Consider the following 20,621-nt stretch of genomic DNA (forward strand, 5'->3'; position numbering starts at 1 on the left):
TTCTGAAATGATCATTTTTTACTTAATGATTTTTTAAAGAAAGTTAAACCTTTTGACCAAAGTTTAGTCTCACACCTCTTTCATCACATTATTTATTGAAAATTAACCTTATTTAATAAATTTTAATTATTTTATAATTTTTTAATGTTTATTATCCTATTTCATTTCTATAGAATTCCAGTGTCTATGGTCCTTCTTTGGGTGGATGGACTTTTCAACAGAAAAGATTGTAGTGTTTTTACATCTTTTTACTTCTAACTTTTTGTTTTTGTATCTCAGTATTTTTGTGTATATTTGATATGATTATTTACAGAAAAAAATGTTCTTCTGAATGTAATCTGTACTTCTGAGATGAAATTTCAAGGAGGAAATATATTGTACTAAATTGCATTGTTGTGTTTGTGTTGCATTTTTCTATGTAACTTTTTTTGAATATTGTTTTTATTTTCTTTGTTACATAGTGAAGAAATTATGACAAAATTGCGGAAGTCCAGCGTTGTTAGTGGTATTCTTCTAGCAATGAATGGTACTTTAGATAGGCCAGAGTATTTATCTCCTGATGATACTTGTCCCAACCGATATTCTGCATTGTCGGGTACATGTGATGTAAAGTGGAACCCACATGGGACATCATACATTTTACAAGACTGGGGAAAACCAATGTTTTTCATTAATGATGGTTCAGTTATTTCAAAAATAAATGAGGTATGAAACATTTTCCAATTAAATTTAATAGTTTTTTTTCAGTTTATGTTTGTACTATTTATGTATATGTGTATTTGATTTGCTTCAATAATTCATATTAAAATTCTTTGTTGGTTGTTGGAAACATTTTTTGCCTTTTGTTAAATAATGTTCTGTTAAATTTGTATTTCTTTCAGATCTTCTTATCTTATTAAAATATAGATTTTTTCTTATCACTAGAAGATTTTAGATGTACAAATGAATGTACATACACGTGTGCGTGTGTGTGTGTGTCCAACAAACTGAAAAGTTGTATATAAACTAGTTTTCTCTAATAACCTATAAATAACAACATTGTAATTTATTTTATCAGTGCATTTTATTTTCTGTGTGTTAAAATTAAAACTTCATAATATTTTATTAGTTTATACTTCTATTTGAATATTACATTTGTGTCTGTTTTATATGTTATAGCTTATTGCTTTAAACATTCCTTATGTTTCCAGTATACTGATGTTATAGTCATTTAAAATGCCAATACTCTTTACACCATAGGTGTCACATATTATTGTGCACTAAAAACCTATAGTATGACTTAATACCAAATACCATACTTGGGAGAAACAAATCTGAGGTACACTAAATTTGGTATTTTGGCATTGTTGATATGATTTGACAAAACTCAATAAAAATTAAAAAAAGTCTGGCTCTATACTGACTAATATTCTGAATCGCAATCTTTTGTAAACAGTTAAATTTACAGTGAATGTTTTTTTAAGAATGTTGAATCTTTAAAGATGTATCTTAGAATTGGGAATTGGTAAATAGATATTTTTTAGCTTTTATTTAAGAAATATTATATATATAATATATATAAAAATGTAATATATATATATATATATTACATTTTTAAGAAATGAATGCTGTGCTAGCGACTTTCTACATGTTTTACATACAGGTATCCCATGAAGAAATTGAGAAACTTTCACGATGTATTCTACTGGAGAAAATAATGAAAAAGTCCATATAAACATAGGTCTGGAAATGATTTGTTTTTGAGTTACAGCTAGCAAAAGATTTCGCCCGGATTTCAGCTCTTCTAATAAAAAGAAACCCTACTGTAATTTTTGAGACATAAATTAAAGAGTAAAGTTTATAGTTTCTATTTAATTTGAGCTCGATAAAATGGCTGTCTAAATAGGACAAAATAGGTCCCAGAACTTTAACTCCAGTAAAAATTTTTAAAAATTGGTTTTCTATTGAAGCAAAACAGACGAAAAATAGAAAGAAAAATCGTATTATTCTGTCTGTACCTAATAAACATTCTTTTTTTAAAAAAAAGCTAATTACTGAAAATAATTAATTTAAAAGAAATACAAAATTTATAAATCTATATTTTAGTTGTGTATATTCAATAATTTACACAGTTAAAACAAAATAATTACATAAAAAACTAAATTGAAATGTTTTTTTACTTTAGAAATATTTAAAAAGGTTTTATTGTATAGGTTGGCAATACTAACAACAGCTGGTCAACAGTGAAAGTTATGTACTTCGTTTGAATCTGTGTCATAAACTATCATACAGATAAAGGAAGTGTAGTGTTATATCGTAGTGTAAAAATGCCAGTTAAGTTTTGTAACAAGGAATGTACAGATATAATTTTTGTTTATGTCTTTTGTAATTGAAATTTTGAAGTTGCTTGGCATGACTATCAGGAAAAATTTCCTGGAAGGTAGATTTCAAATACAAAAGCATTTTGTTTGGTGTATCAGAATTTACAAACAAAAGGATCATTTCCAACGTGTTCTTTTTTGCTGAACACCAACATTTTATTTTCTTCGTTAGAAAAATGAAATGGCATATTGTTCATCAGTTTTGCTTCAGTAAAAAATCTGATGTAGACACCATATGACTTATTTGTATGCCTGTTAAATTACATATACACGTTTTTTCTGCAGTTCATTTAAACTTAGTTTATTTGAAAGTGAGATACGATCCTCCAATGCTTTAATAAGATGGACAGTTACATAATTGCTGAAATATTAGTTTTTACTAACATCAAATATTTATACAATTATTAATCCAACAATCTTACATGAAATATTAGGATAGAGTAAAAGTTCTTTATTGCTCTTTAAATAAATGTAAATCTTATGTCTATCTAATATATGTTTTTAAAATTATTATTATGTAACCATCAACAAAATGGAAATAAAAACAAAATAGGAGAAGGTGACTAAATTTTATAGCGATGTTTATTATCAAGTAGATGGCCAATTGACAACAAACTTTGCTATATCAAAGCTACTGTGTTGCCATGGGATTCTTCCCACAGGAAAATTCACAGAGAGGAAGTGGTCCTCTGCCAATTGCGGGTAGGACATACAAGGGCTACACACAGGTATCTGATATCAGCAGTAAACGCACCATTATGCATACGATGCAACTGTCGCTTGACTGTATGCCACATTCTTGTGGAATGCATACAATATTTGCGAAAAATATAAATTTATATTTTCATATTATAAATATAAATTGCGTTGTATAAATTTAAATTTCCCAGGAATTTTCATCAGTAATAAAGAAGTTTTAGACTGGATGTTTTTATTTCTTCGGAATGCTAATATTTTATACATTTTTTAATCCTGTAGTTTTTTGTGGTAGTTGTGTTTTTGTGTTTTAACATTTAGTTTAAGTTTTTGTTTTATCTTTATTTTAATATTTTGGTTTGTTTTTAAATTTCTCCTTTGGGTTTTCATTCTGTTTTTTTTTATACTATTGTTTTGTGTTTATATTACATGTTTTGTTTTCTGGGCGTTTCTTTTAATTTTGTAATTGTGAATTTTGTTGATTTTTACATAGTTTTTAAAAAACTTACATCGTGTTCAGGTAATGATAACGCTAAAGCGTTTTTCGCCCAGAAAAACCAAAAAAAAAAAAAAATTATTAAGTAGGCTGAAACAAATGCATAAATAAAAAAAAAATTATGTATTTATACAGGAGAAACAGAGAACCAAATAAGTGTTACCTATTCATGCATATCATATTGGGACACATCATATTACATTTGGACACAGATTTAAACCGTATTGCATGTGTGAATAGTAAACTGTTTATGTGTCTTCATCACAAAATACTAAAATGCAATATTCAGTTATACTCAACAAAGATGGCCCTAAAAATTTTGTTAGCATTTAATGTTAGTTTATATATTAATTTTTTTTTACGTCACTCAAGTAGACGTGTGGTGTAAGTGAGAACATGTCGGATCCATAACTATGCACACATCGGTTCAAATCCTACTTCATATACATATATTTTTTTAACTTTTTTTTAATTTAAATGTATTGATTTTTTAATAATAATTAACCTCAGATTGTAACAATTTTTGAATTAAAATGAAAAGTACATAAAATTTTATTTCACTAATAACATATGATTTTTTCATTTTTTTTTTGTATTGTTATTATTGTTTATTATTATTTATTGTTAAACATTTTTTTACGTTCAGAAATTATTAATTAGTAATAAATCAATATATTTAAATTAAAAACAAAAGTTAAAAAAAATGTATGTAGTCGGATTCAAACTGGCGTGCCTTCCCCTTTTAAGATACAAATATTTTGTTAATTAAAATTTTATTTGGTCGTACGTACAGACATCACGCCAAAACTAGTAAAAATGAATTTAGGTATGGTCAAAATGGATATTTCCATAGAAATCGAAAAACCAAAATATTTCGCTTTTATTTAGTTTTCAGTTCTGAGACCTGTTTTATTCTGTTTTTCTGAAATTACATAAGAAAGCTCAAATTACATAAGAAAATACCAACTTGACTCCTTAATTTGGGTTCCAAAAATTACAGTAGGATTTTTTTTTATTAGAAGAGCTGAAATCTGGGTGAAATATGTTGCTAGCTGTAACGTGAAAACAGAGCATCTCCAGATCTATGTTTATATGAGATTTTTCATTATTTTCACCAGTAGAACATGTCCTGAAAGTTTTCCATTTCTTCGTGAGACATTCTGTATAATGCAGCTGCTTGAGTTTACAAAAATTACTTAAATGAGCCATGGTTTTATTAATCGGAAAGTTTTTAAGTAGTATTTATCTTCTCTTAGTAGCTGGTCACAACATGCTTCTTTGCAGCTACATCATCTTCGCATTAACTGTAAGAGTGTAATAATGTATTGTATTGTCTTGTTAGTATTTTATCACTAAGAGCTTCATGTTGTAAATGAATATTCTTTCCAAATAATAATGAAGTATAAAATGCATTGTATGGTTTCTTACAAGCAGGATTGGATTTACATTTTTTATTGCAGAAATATTGAACATTTAGACTTAATTTGTTAAATTCTTAACAAATTGGAAAGTAATATAGTAAAAATACCACAGATTTTTAAAAACTTTACCATAAGTGATAGTTGCATATGGATGTTTAGAACAGTGAACTGTAAAATAATTAATTAGTTGATAAGCTAATTTACATTACCCCGAGCCACACATGCCATGTGCAAGGCTTTATCATCTAATAAGAGGGTACAGTTTATTTCTACCAAAATATTGATTGAAACTAATTGTTGCTGAAAATCATTGACAGTAACCTATAATTAAGTAATTTACTAAAATTGTGTTATCCATCTTCTTGATAGTTGTTGTTGCAAGCTACTTTTTTATTTTACAGTAATAAAATTTCAAAATTGTTTTTAACATGTATACTTTGTACATATGTTCTTTGTTTAAATTATGACTAATTTGACTATAAAGAAATTTTTTTGTTTCTATTCATAGTGCTTTTTGAAATTCAACAAACCTTTGGATAAAAGCCAGCTAGATAAAAATCTGTGCTCTCTTCAGATGAAAGGACATATGTATGCAGCTGTTGATACACCTACTTGTATTAGACGAAGCCAGTCACTTAATTATTTCAGTCCATGTGAGTTATATGAATTAAGTTTGGCTATATTAAACAGGGATTGATTTAAAAACTTATAAAATATATGCTAAACTAATTTTATTTTATCTTTATTTCTGCTACATTTATTGAGGGGAGAAAAGAGGTTTATACTGTCTGTTCAAGTAGCTAATGATGTTTTTGACAATACTCTTAAAGAAAAATTTCTGAATCATTAGGATATAGTTTTATTCTTTCTATTTATTTATATAATTTTGTATATTTTTATATATAAGAAAGATAAGTGCATATATATTTATACATGTTCTTTTTTTAAATAGTATTTTCTAATAAAATTAGTTAATAATTATTAAGCTAATTTTTTTTTAGTTTCAATGTGCCTGTTACATCAGTTGCTACTGCCAATAACCATATAAAGCTTGTGTTAGAAAAATTTCCTTCGCCAAAAATGTGGGGTAGTGGTTTGGCCAGTTCTACAGCTCAAGCATACATTATGAAATTTTTATGATTGGTAAGCCAATCAGATAAAAACACATATAGTACAGAATACTTCTTCTATGATATAACTAGTAATCTGAGAGGAGGAGTGACAGATTTCTTCTTTGTATAAAAATTATTTCAAAGAACAAAACCTAGCCATCTTGCCATTCTCTACCTATTAGGTAGAGATGGATAGTACCTTCCTTGCCATTCAAGTTTTGATCAAAGTAAGTCTGAATTTGTCATTTCAGATTGACTTCCATTAGATGTGTAGGTAGTAAATGTACTTAGGACAGTACTAAATGCAGTAGTTAGGCCATGAAACAAACATATAATTTGCTAAACAATGCCTTAACTATGATTAGCCCACAATGTAATGCAATTGTATCATATAAACAGGCATCTGATTATCAAGCAATCATTATCAGTGGATAAATGTTAATATAAAAGGTTATCAAGAGGTTATACCAATTCTTTGTTATTGTATTCTAAATTTTACAATGTTTGTAAGTTTTCTTATTTGTGAAACCAGTGTTTGTTTCTGAGCTAAAGTTTAATTCTTACAAAATTGTATGTGGATAGTTTTTATTAATCTGAAATAGGGTGCTAAGTACATTTTCTAATTTTAGTTTCAGTATATTGTAACAAATTAAAATTTTTAATTATAATATTTTTTAAATGTTGTTAAGTATAAAAATTGGAAAATGTTTGTCTTTCATAGAATGTATCCCTGTTATGTACGTAAACGGATATTGTGTTAGCAGTGGGAAATTCTATATAAATACTAATTAATTTTCAGATTTTTAAAAATATATTGAGTAAAGGTAAAATTTCAAATTAAAAGAAAAAGCTAATTTTTATATTGTTATTCACAATGGCCGGCATTAAAAATTGTGGAACCTTATATGTTTTTAAATGAAAATTGAACCAACTTTTTTAAGTGTAATATTTTAAAAGCGTACATCTTCACTTTTAGTTGATTTTCTGGCTAACTTCAGTGATAAGTCTGCTGTTTTACCCTGGTAGGTTTCAGTTTGTTTTTGGGAACTCAATTTTAGACAAACACTCAGCACAAGGCTACGGACAGTTTGCTTTAAGGCATTCATTAGAGGTTAGCAATAGTAGCTTGTGTGCATTTCCTATTGTAACTGGGTTCTTGCTATCAGTGTCAATGCATGTACAGTCAGCACAAGAAGTAAGATGCAAATTACAGTGTAATTGTGTTTGTATTTGGTATTTATATTGTGTATTCTATAACTGTGTATTTTATAACATAAATGTATTCTATGTATATCAAATTTTAAATATGCCCCTTAAAAATCAACTGTACTTCATAAAACTCTTTGTAGTCAAGCCAGAGAAATAGTGGCAAATGTATATCATTTATGAAAAAAGAAGCAGATGTTGAAAGATTTGTAATAGATGCAAACAAAGTTTGTGAACACATGTCACAATCTACTGGTATTTCAAAACATCCCATTAGTAGAATAATAAAAGTGTCAAAAGAAATTGGTGGAAACACAAATACATCTTTTAATACTATAGGTAAAAAACACAATATACCAAAATGAATAATGGACATTGATGACTTTGACAAAGCGTAATCAGACATACAATACATCATTTTTACATTAAACAAAAAATTGTACCCACTTTATAAGATTTGTTACCAATTTTAGGAGAATCTATTAATTTTCAGGGAGAAAACTAATCTTAATAAAATAAGATTTTGAAAGAACTGGGATTTAATTGTACAAAAACAAAAAATAACTGTAAATTTTAATATGGTTGTGTTGTAACAGTTTATATAACATTTCTAAAAGAACATAGTGTGTATGAAGTTGGGTGATTTGAAGTATTCTGAATGAATGTGCTATCTGTGTTATTTGTGTATATTCTGATTTTGTAAGTTTAATTTTATTAGTTACTTTCTGTGATGATGTCAAGAATATTTATTTTTTTGTTTTGTACATATTCATCTGTATTATTTATTATGTGTCTCGCCTATGTATATTAATAGTCGTTCAATTTATCTTGTGTATTGTCTTGATACACCAAGACTGTCAACATATCTGTACTAGTTTGCTGTTTTTGTACATGTTTTTGTTTGTGGGTGTGAGTCTGTTTATTCTTTGTGTTGCAGAAAGGTGAATGCTAAAATTCTGAAAATGGTAGCCCAGGAGGGCAACAGAATATATGTGTAATATTTGTTTAGGAAAATGAAGTAATTTTATTTTTTTATAATGTTTAATATGTTATCTTTTCTGAAATGGTTTCTTCTACTACATTTTTGAGTTTGTTTTTAAGAATGGAGAGCATATCTTCTATAGGGATGTTTGTTAGATCAAATGATATTAATATTGAGTTGTGGGATATGTTAACTCTTTTATGAGAAATGTTTAAATTGAAATTAGAATTAGAATTTGATATCAAATAAAAAAAACAAAAGCCAAAGTTGGTAAACTGTCTGATAGGCAGAAACAAGCACTAACTTATTCCAGTTATTCAGCACCCAGCTGTTGTATGCTATTTGTTTACAAGTGTGAGTGAAAAAGAAACGCCGAACACTATATTACAAAAGAATATGTGAAATCATCAGAAATTTGTGAAACAACATAGTTTAGTAAGGAAACATTGACGAACATAGGCTTCAGTAAATGAAATAAATCTTTTAAAAACTTTTGTGAAGTGTAGAAAATGAATCGCATTCTTGTTGTTCAAAAACATCAACAGAAGAAATGGATGTCAGGATTATCATACTTATTCAAAATGATTGTCAAATTACAGTGCAGATTATTGCTGCTACACTCTATATGTGTTGGCAGTGGGAATAGCTGTATCAGTTATTAACTTGAATTAAATATACTATAAAGTATTTGTTTGTTGGATTCCATGAATGCTGATGGATGAACAGAAGCAGATATACCTGCAGTTGACTCACATGTTGTTAACAGTATATGAAGAAAAGGGTGATGATTTTTTAAGTCCATTTTACTACTGATGAAACTTGGGTACTCTATTTTACACCAGAAAGCAAAATTGCATCGATACAATGGTGACATCCTTCATCTCCAAAACTGAAAAAAAGCAAAAACAACTTTTTCAGGAGGAAATTTATGGTTTCATTCTTTTGAAATACGCAAGGTGTTGTACTCATCAATTTCCTAACAAATAGTTCACTATAAGTGCAGAGTTTTACATAAATTTACTTAAGGGTCTAGTGAAAATACCTCTCTGAAACAAGTAGAATTATGCCAACATTCCATTTGCATTTTACAGGATATTGAGCATCCCATGTGGCTGCTCTTATGATGGCTAAAATCAGTGAATTAAAGTAGATATTCCACAACATACCCCCTACCCCCTTATAGTTCAGACCTCACATCTTCTGACTTCCATGTGTTTGGACTTTAAAAGGAAATCTCCAATGTAAAAATTTTGTTCCAATTAAGAAGTCTGTTTGAGAGTGGGTCTGTCAGCAGCCATAAGAATTTTTTCCTGAAGAAATCTATAAAATTATAGATATTTATATCTATATTATAGATCTTTTATAGATTTCTACTAAAATTATAGAAATCTATAAAAGCACCTGTGCATTGAAAAAGAGGGAAACTGTGTTGAAAAAGTCATAGTGTGTAATTTACTTGTTTTAAGACATTTTTTCAATAAATTTTAATTTAAATTTCAACTCTCTTTATATCTTGTAATATGTGGTCTGTGCTGATATTTTATGCAAGTACTGACATTTGTGTGTTTTCTAATGATCTTGTGTTAGCAAATATGTGAGCAGGAGTATTTTGGCAATTTACAATGAGGAATATAAGAATGTGTGACTTGCAAATCTTTGGAAAGGGCTAAGGTGGTATGCTTCAAGTTAGATTTGATTTTGAAAACATTTTTGTTGGTTTGATATTGTACACCAATGTATTGATGTTTTTAATTGTTATTTGGAATTTCTTTATTTGATCCAGTTCCATAATGTTTTTGTGAACATAATATAAAACTTTTTAATGTTGTTAATGATAACTGTTGATGAACTCCTTTCTGTTTTGGTTAAAGTAAAAGTGAGGTAGTTTTGAGGTAGAGCATTTGCTAAATTATATGTTTAATATTTCACTATAAAGAGGTACATTTTGAAAGTAGCTGTGAAAAACATTAAATGGCTGCCATTTTGATTCGGGTTCTTATGGCCCAAAGTTTTTTTTAGTCAATTTTTGTTTTTCAACGCCTCTTAAAAGTATCTATATTAACCCTTTGTTTTCCATGTAAAATTTTTGAATTGTCTTTCTTCTTGGGGCATTTGGGTGTGGTAGTCATACAAAAAAACAGATCGATTTGAGGTAGGAACATTTGCTAAATTTAATTTTTCTATTTTTATTTATTAAAAGTTATTTAAGAGTTATTAATTAACATTCTGTAGATATTTTAGTAAGAAATTTTGGGAAAATGGCTGGACAGATTTTATTCATTAGTGTTGCTGAGAAATACCATTTATGTACCCCCCCCCCCACAAATGGGGGAGTGTCGGACTTGCATGGGTTTGACTAGATATTTAGAGCCTATGTGTGCCCACACCCTACCAATTAAATCTCCTGATTCACTGCTTCTCCCCCACCTGAGGTCAGATCAGCAATTAAGCATGGCTCAACTTTGGGGGTGCCTTTGACCTTGGGGGGGGGGGTCAAAAGTCGCTGTGCTTCATCACCATTGCCCATCCGCACATGCACAGACAAATGGTGGCTCTGCAGAGCCATCAGAAGAGGAGTATCACCTTTTCGCTCTCTGGTACAGCTCTTCGCCTGAACTCAGGACTTTTTTCATGGCGTCAGTCTTACCAAAACCTAAATCTTCTCAGGGGTCTCCGATCACTCATAACAGACAGCCCACCTCAGCGAGCTGTAGCCTCCCTATCGGAGCTACCCACCCTTCCATTATCAGCTAAAAACTACGCTGACAACCCACCACATCGTTCAACTGTAAAACCCTCGTGACAAAAGAGCTTGAAAGTCCTCAAATTCTCTTCTGAAGCCAGGATTCATGGCACCAGGTTTTCAGGGTTAAGTCTTTCTATACCAGCTTGTATTCACAAAGATATCCCTTCGTCACAATCAAACATGGTACGCTCAGCAGTATCAACCCCACTGCAAAATATGTAATGGGGGGAATCGTGTCTGTGAAACGGGATGGGGGGAGGCAAATCTGTGAAAATATGCCTCAAAGGCCCCATGTCCAGAAAACACATGCATTGTGAAATAATTCATTTCTTTGTGATCTCTGCTAGTCCAAGAATCTAGATCTGTGATCAATTGCATTCTCCAAGAGGAACCTGTACCTGTCTACCACCATTCCTTCCATACATCTTGCTATGATAGCCACCACACCTTTCCCCATGCCTTCGAAACACATCGTCCACCCCCTGACTTGCAAATCTACCAGCAGGACCAAACCCAAAACAAATGTTGAATCATAAGAACTTCAATACTACACCCAGCAACGAACAGCGATGTACACTCAGCACCCCAAACCGAGGTAGCGTATAACAGTGAGCACATGATAGTCGATCAATTTCCCTTTTGAGGCCCGTGGGGCCGCCTGTATCGTGAGCAGTATATTCAATGCCTGAAGCATTCTCTCTGCCCTGAAACAGCACTCAACATATGTTGAGTGAACTTACAACCTCTATCTATATTCACTCCTAAATATTTTATGTTATTTCTGTATGTAGTGGCTGTCCACACACTGTAAGGTCAATTCTTCTGATAGTGCATCTGCCAGTTAATGATGTGAAAATACATTTTCAGGGTCAATTCTAGAATGTGAGTGTTCACCCAGTCCGCAATCCTTGCCAAAGCTGTATTCCCCTTTTCCTCTAGCTCTGCCTTGATCCTGTCACTCATCAGAACGCCAAGGTCATCTCAGTATAAGCTGCTGTCTCTGGGTCGGTCAGCATAGGTAGACCAAGAACTTCGTCATTAACCAACAGCCGTAATAACAGACCCAGGACCGATCCCTGTGGTACTCCGCTGAAAACCTGGAATCTTACGGTGCCTTCCCAATGTAGGTGCGGCAATTCACCTTTCTGTCAAATACTCGGCAATCTGCTTCCTAAGGTAAGGGCTTATACCCTTCCTTGTCAGTGCTGACAAGGTGATTGAGTCCCACGTGACAGTCCTGAAAGCATTTCAGAAATCTAGCATAATCACCATGAGCATCTTCCTTGTTCTCCATGATCCTCTTCTCTCTATGGCTGCCCAGTTAACAACCTTCTGTATTGCCTGGACCGTGGATCGGCCGTGCCAAAAGCCGTCACGATTAGCGCTTATGCTTGTCCACCTATTCATTAACCATTCATATAAAAAAAAAACACATGGCATCTGCAATGGTAGGAAAAATAATGACTAAGTTAATTATTTTTTTATTTTATTAATCTATTTAATATAATAACTTTAATTTAATAATTTGATGAAAATTTATTATATTATTAATTAATTTGTGTCATGTATTCAATACCAACTGATCTCAGTTCTTATAAATATTTTTTTAATAAATTGAAGCATTTAGAAATAAATTATCTTTGCTATGAGAATTATACATGACAGGTCTAAAAATTGTTGGGAAAAAATTTAAACAAAAATAAAATCACCTTTGATCAACTTTTGTTACTATTAAGTGTTTTATTCATTATGTGTGCGGGATGAAAAGTTCCAGGCCTCACACAGAGATGACGTTAGTATGATTAATTTGTTGATGACATGACATTACTGCATTCTTCATTCAGTTTACTATAAGAGTTTCAAGTTGGGAAAACTGTGAAAAATTCTATTTCTACTTCAATAAATTTTCCCAAAATCATGATAGTTAATAAAATGTTGTTTTGTGCAATCAAATTTTGAATCTCTGACCAAATAACATTCTTTATGATGCAGATATATACTGAAAAAAATTGAGAAACTGGTAGATGAAACTTAGGTAAAATTCCAGTTTAATACAGCTTTTTGATTCATTGAAATAGATGGATGAAAAATTTTCCACTTGTGGGTACATAGTTTTATGAGGTATGATGGGTGTTATGAGATATTTTGAGTGTTTCTTTGAAAGCAATGTTCTACATTTTACTATATATCGTTTCAGTAATAAAAAAAAATTGAAATTGTATTTAAAGTTTCCTGCTAGGTAGATAGACCAGAGGGAATAAAATTCAAATTTTTAAAATATAATTTACCCATGCAACTTTTAACACTCATTCCTCTCAATTATCTGTTTTAAATATAAAATTATGTTTGGTTTATTCCATAAATAATGTTAATTTCCTTAAAGTTGGAACAATTATTATTTCTATGAGTGGAGTGAGTAAGACCTCCATAAGTGGCCATAGGTTAGACCTCCAAAATAATTATTATAATAAATAAAATTATTGTATAAAGTAAAAACTAAACATATATCTGGAAAAAAAATTCAGATTTTCACTGTAAAGGATCAGATGGGTAATTTCAAAATAGAGTGCACCAAAAATGCTTAATCTTTCGACAACTGTTGTAAACGCTAACTAAGCTAAATCCTTTCGTTTTGATACATAAGAATACAAAGAAAAAAGTATGAATAACTATGTAAATATTCCTCTTTAAACAGTTTACTATCCTTTCAAAAAAAATTTTTTAAACGTTTATTAATAATGCAGGTGCCTGCTCATATCATGTATGAGAGTATCTCTGACAATGCTTGGGTAACTCCAGGTGAACCATTGGCATCGATTTCAAGGCCAAATCGCTATGAAAAGAAGACAGTGCTCGGTGGGATCAGAAGGTGTGATCTATTATGAGCTACTAAAATCTGGTGAAACTGTTAATTCTAAATGTTATCGACAACAAATGATCAATTTGAATCAAGCATTGCATGAAAAATGACCAGAATATCAAAAAAGGCAACACAAAGTGATTTTGCTTCATGTTAATGTACATCACAAACAGCAAAACCGATCAAGGAAACGATTGAGCCATTCTGTTGAGAAATACTTTTGCATGCAGCTTGCTCACCAGACTTTGTTCCATCTGACTACTATTTATTTGCATCGATGGGACAAGCACTTGCTGGGCAGTGTTTCACTTCTTATGAAAATGTACGAAAATCACTCGTTGACTGGTCTACCTCAAAAGAGCAACAGTTTTTTTTGGCATTCATAAATTGTCAAAGAGATGGGAAAAAATGTACAGCTAGTGATAAACAATATTTTGAATAAAATATTTTCCATCATTTTTATACAATAAACATGTATTTTCTATACAAAAATTCCAGTTTCATATTTACACACCTGGTATGTCTGTAATAATTTGTTTAAGATAATATAAAAACAGCAAAAGGTTAATGTTACCAGTCTGTTTAAATTTGTTCATATCAGTTTAATTTTAACGGTTTTTTAAAATTATAAAAGAAAGCTATAGAGAATTTTTCATGTATAATTTAATGCAACTTTGCTCAGTAATATTGATTATACATTTAGCAGTTAAGTATTTTGAGATAGTAAAATTTAACTCCTCTTTTATTCAAAATGTTACTGATTAATTTTTAATTTTCCATTTCTGTTCATTATTTCAGTGATATTCTGTGATCCTATGGGTGATAGAAATATAGTTTCTTCATTATTTCCTTTGCAAAAAGTAACTACAGGTTCACTGATAATTATAACTACTCATCTTGATGTTGCAACTATGTTCGATAATCTTGCACCTGCTGCTATGTCAACTATAACAGGAATTGTTACATTAATGGCTACTCATCATCTTCTTTCTAAAATGTTTAATACTACTAATAATGCTGATTACTGTAAGTATAGAAAAGTCCTTTTTATGTGTTAATTTTGGATTTTAATAAAATAATATGAAAAAGTATAAGTACTTTTAATAATCTACATAAAAAAATTATTTGCAATTCAGAAAGATATTTTCAGTAGATAAGGTTAATTAATTTAAAAAGTTTAAAAAAAACTTTTCTGTGGTGTAGATTTTTGTCATGTGTGATCAAACAAGAATGAACAAAATTTAATAAAGTCATCTATAATAAAAATTAAGTATATATGTAGAGGTTTAAATTACTTAAATAACATGTTTAAATGTAATATCGTTATTGACCTTCAACTTGCCTGCTATAAGGTTTCTATTTCCCTATAAACCCTTTTTATATAACAAAATTTATTTACTGTAAAACCTTTATTTAAATATATGCTGATGTTCATAGAATTTCTAGATTAATATCAGATGTGATTAAAATTTAATATACATTTTGCTGAATTAGAAATATATTTTTGCTACTTGAAATATATATTGCACAGCAGTGTACTACTGCATATGACTTTTATAAGAAAATAACAAATTACAGATAATCACATTTAATAATGTTAATAACTATTTTCTTTAATAAAAATTTATTTATTTCGTTAGTAAATTAGTTTATATTAATTTTGTAGTAAATGTTATAAATTAATATTTTGATAACATTAAAGTTATTATAAATTAATAATGTACAGGTGGTGTAACCAATCTGGTACCGCAGCAGTGACAGTCCTACTTCAAATCATTCTACTAGCCTTTTAACATAACATTTGTTTCATTACCTAACAGTGAATGGGTCTTCAAAAGAAGTACTATATGATATTACTATTGGATTGCAGAACATAATTTTTTGAAGTTTTAATCACCTTAATGTATAGCTAATATTGTGAATATTATTACATTTTTAAATTTAATTGGTTCACTGAAAAAGTTTTAATTAATATCTGATCATTTTCTGCAAAAATAAATTGTTATTATACATTTTTCAAAATGGTAAAAGAATAACAGAAGTGCATATGTAAAGCTGGAAGTTGTACAATAGTAGACATATACATTAAATGGTATAATATGCAAATAATTGTATTACCTTTATTGAATGCTGGGGTTTCATTTTATTTTCAAAGAAATATTATAATGATTAAATACACTATACAGTGGAATTGGAAATAAATATTAGTGCTAGAAATCTGTTTTAATTAGACAGTTAACTTTCCCCGTTTGCTTTTACCAATTCTTACAACATTGTTTTTAGCATCAAGAAAGAATGAGAAACAATGCTTCTGCAACCACTTTATCATATTTTTTTCTGGTATTGGAAATTGGTGATTTTTCTAAAACCACATTGTGAAGTTGTACTGCCAAAAATTACCACAGAATTATCAGGAAGGTTTGGAATTAATATTCCAAACATTATCTTTTTCACTATCAGTAGTTGTTTATGAATTTCATGAAATTTGTTTATAGTCCATCTCAGCACACACTTGTTGAAATCATCTAGATCCGTTGCAGGCTTTTCATGGGGTTTGTATTGTATTGTCATAGAGAAAGAAGTCTCTGCTGGATTTTTGGCTAATTTTTATAGTTATCACTTTTTCCCTTTCATACTGTTTGGACTTGGGATCAAAACATGCCACACACTGATGCTGTTTTTTCTTCTCATACTTTTTAATGTGTATCAGGTGTTATCTTCCTTTTCCTTCTTGTTTCATAAACTTATACACACTGTTTATTTTTCATAGGTCTGCTGTTTTGTTTTTTGCAGTAGACTTAAGTTCACTCATAATTATAAAATGCTAAAAGTACAGAACTGATTATAAAATGTGACTACGTTTCCTCAATCAAAACCCAAATAAAAAGAAACAGAATTTGCACAAATATTCTTACAGGATCAACAAATACAAAACAACTATATTAATTGGATTATATTCAAGCATTCAATAACTAGGTGTAGGGATAATTTTTTTTTTGTTTTACATTGGCCTGGTTGTATTTGAAAACTATGAGCACATAGCAAATGATATACAGCAATATTGTTTCTCGAGTTGATTTTAAGAAAGGTGACTCATTTCCCAAGTTATAATCTGTGTGTGTGCGCGCGCGTGTTTTTATTTTTATATCAAATCATAGATTATAAACTATCAGGCAATTACAATATTAGTTAATTTATCATTTAGCGTTTATCTGCTGATGAAATTATAATACTTGTTGAGAATAGACCTACATTTTTATAGCATCTAGAAATATACCATAACATTTCTTTTTATGACAAAATACTTAATAATTTTTAAATTATAAACAGCAGAATTAGAAAATGTTTAAAAGTAACCCATAATATCATCCAGTAACATAAAATAAGTTGTACTTACATGACAGCAACTTGCTTCTGCGGTGAAAACTAAGCTGAATATTTTCAGTTTGGGTAACAGACACCATACTACTAGCCATCATAGTCCAAGCTTTAAGAATCATTGCAGCATCTATAGAAAGAACCCTTTCTCTTTTCTAGTTGAACCACCTTAAAACTGATATATAAATAATATGTAATAATTCAGTTTTAAATTGGGTTTCAGTGTAAAAGTAACATAACTTTTTCTACATTTTTAATTTATAACTTGTAATGTTTTAAAATAAAATTCATGCATGTGAAGTATAACAATAAAAATAATAAAATAACAATCATCTTTAACAGTTGTCATATTATACTTTTATAATACCTGTCATATATTGTAAATCATGGCTAGCTTATTGTACACCATGCTAAAAACGGTTGGTTCTATTACATCAGTCAGTTACATATAAGTATGGATTCAAATAAAACCTATACAAAATATCAAAACCTGTCATTGCTTGTATAGGTTTTATTTGGAAGAGTAATTCTTATCATTATCAGGCAAAAAATTCCAAAGTATTCTTAAGAATTAATCTTACCTTATGATTGGTTAAAAAACAAAGAATACGATTGGTTGGAATTTCGTGCCTGATAACAATAAGAATTACTCTCACATAACAATAACAAACACACATAACAAAATATCAAAACCTGTCATTGCTTGTTGTGTATGTATTTTGCTGGGAAATGTAAAGTGGCACAAAACAATTCTGAATAAGAGAAAGATACCATTTGCTTATGAATTGAATGGTTTTCCAATGGTGCAGTAGCATGTCATAAATGATTCTTTCATAGAGATCCTCCATGCCTTCTTGTCATCTTTAATCTACCAATAGCATACATAAGTATAAGAGAACATTTAATTAATTGTACAATGTACTTCATGAAAAGATCCCTCCCTGAAATTAATACATAAGTATCATATTTTTGTTGTTTCTATTTAGGCTATAGATTATTAAAAAAATATGTGAGGATTTTATCCCCTTGTAAAGCAAGACGGAGACTGAAAGAAAGTGGGTAAATATTTGACTGATAGACAAAACAAAGGGAGCCAGTACTGTGGAATACAAATTGAGCATTTAACCTCTTGTAGATGAAAGTAGTGACATCAGAAATTAGCCGATATATAGGGAGCATTTATGTCCAGTAACATTTGAGGATGTTGGTCTAAAGAGCTCATGGTGTTTGTATTTGCATGCAAAGATGTTCAGAGGTCTCAGCCTTGGTTAGAAGGGAGAGTCCTCATTACTTGCATTGATTAGTTTATTTTATTCTTTTTTGTAATAGCTTATAATACATATTTTTTTATTCTATTGAGTAAAACTGCTGGAACTTTTGAGTAATATGTAAATTAAACTATACACTATGGACAGTTAGTTGTTTAATAAAATTATTTAAAAGAAAATTGAAGTTCTGAAGTAACTAGAAACAATAAAAAATAGTCTCAAATTATGAACTAGAAATAATAAAAGTCTCAGATTTTCTTTACAAAGATACTGCTTTATTTTTATGAACCATAGCCTTTTTTAATTTCAGCAAAAAATGTAATGTTTATAATGTTTTCTGGAGAAGCGTATGACTACATAGGAAGTTCTAGAGTTGTTTATGATATCAAGAAAAATAAATTTCCTTCCAAGTCAAAGGCAATCAACTTAGATGATATTGGTGCCATGTTTGAACTAAATCAGTTAGACAAATCTCGAGAAATTTACTTACATTATAATGGATCAAATACAGTTAAAGTAAGTGTTTTATATTCCATTTATGTTATGTGCAATAAACTATTGTATATTGAAAAATATTTTGACACGTGCATATGTACTGTTATTGTCAGTACAAATGACTTCATGACTTTACGTAATGTTAGTAGTTTTTCATTAGCTGTAAGAAATATGAAAAATATATATAAATTATGCTGATCTGTTCATTTTCTGTCCTTTTTAGAATATAAAAAAATGCTGTCTAAGCTTGATGTTGTTTGCTGTTGAATAGTTTGTGGCGTGTTAATACTTTGAAGAAAACAATATTTTTACATTGTGTTAATTTTATTTAATTTATTAGGGCTTGAATTCTTTTTAATTAAAAATTTCCCATCAGAGTTGGTGATATTGGAGAAAATCAGTTTACTTAAATTAGTTTTTAGTTTTTCCGTTTACTTAAAATTACCACACAGTTCGTTTGATTAAATTAATTGAAGAAAATGGTAGGATGAGTTATAAAGATAATTTTTTTAAAGTTTTAAATAAGTTTGTTTGGTACCTATAGTCAAGATGATTGAATACTGTTAAAAACAATAATAACAGTAATGAAACTTGTGAACTGAGAATAAAAAAATGAAAAAAAAAAATCATCTAAATAAAATAATCATTAGCAAAATTAGATAATAGCAATGAAAATAAATAAACAATGCCTATAATGTAATTTATTACTATACTCACAAAATATCTGATCTGGACACCACATGACTTCCTTGTAAGAAAATTAAATTACATATACTATACACATTTTTAAAAAAATGAAAAGTACATAAAATTTTATTTCATTAATAACTTAATGAATTCTAATTTATCGTAATTTTTTTTTTACAATTGAAGGTTAATAATTAATTATTAATAAATCAAACATGAACTTTACTTAATGAAATAAACATTATTACAATCAGTATATATTAACTGTAAGTAGTTAACTTTTATTGTCCAACAATATTGGAGGAATAATGAACTAAAAGATAAGAATTCTTTCCAGTTTATTAAAGATCAGGCATGTGTCCCTCAGCGTATTTGTTGTTCTTGTGAGGGTCTATTTTTCAGTCACTCTGTAGTTAACTTTAATGTAGATAAAATTAAACAGAAATTGCAGAATAATTAAATAAAATTAAACTAGAAAATCCAATAATAATACGATTCTAGATTATAATTTTCAATTAATATTAAATAAACAGATGTTTCACCAACTCTGATGTTACATATACACATATGTAATAATTCCTATTAAATTACATTTACTCATTTTTATAAGTACATAAAATTTTATTTCACTAAAAATTTTTTCATTTTTTTTATTATTGAATTATATTTATTAAATTTATAATTTAATTTTAAAATTTATAATTTTATTTATTACTTATTTATAATTGTAAAATAGATAAATATAAATGGTTATATTGAACGAGTTCCTAACATGTTCACAACTTGATTTGGTGAGGTAAAATTATATATTTCAATTTAAAAAAAATTTTATTTTTCATTTTTTTGTTTTTAAAATTATTTTTATGTCTAAAATCAAGGAAATATAATGATTGTTCAGGGGGGCAGAGCCCCTC

At 29.1% G+C, this 20,621-nt stretch overlaps 1 protein-coding gene across 1 annotated transcript in view; it reads left to right on the top strand.

Annotated features, from left to right (window-relative positions):
• Positions 1 to 20,621, top strand: part of Nct (Nicastrin) — a 60,769-nt gene that overhangs the window by 13,235 nt on the left and 26,913 nt on the right. The window contains exons 4-7 of the mRNA XM_075359925.1: positions 462 to 705; positions 5,482 to 5,626; positions 14,678 to 14,905; positions 18,836 to 19,041. Coding sequence (XP_075216040.1) covers positions 462 to 705; positions 5,482 to 5,626; positions 14,678 to 14,905; positions 18,836 to 19,041 — 823 coding nt within the window. The remainder of the gene's footprint in view (positions 1 to 461; positions 706 to 5,481; positions 5,627 to 14,677; positions 14,906 to 18,835; positions 19,042 to 20,621) is intronic.

This window comes from Lycorma delicatula, chromosome 3 (assembly GCF_047948215.1).
Source record: "Lycorma delicatula isolate Av1 chromosome 3, ASM4794821v1, whole genome shotgun sequence".
Taxonomy (NCBI): domain Eukaryota; kingdom Metazoa; phylum Arthropoda; class Insecta; order Hemiptera; family Fulgoridae; genus Lycorma; species Lycorma delicatula.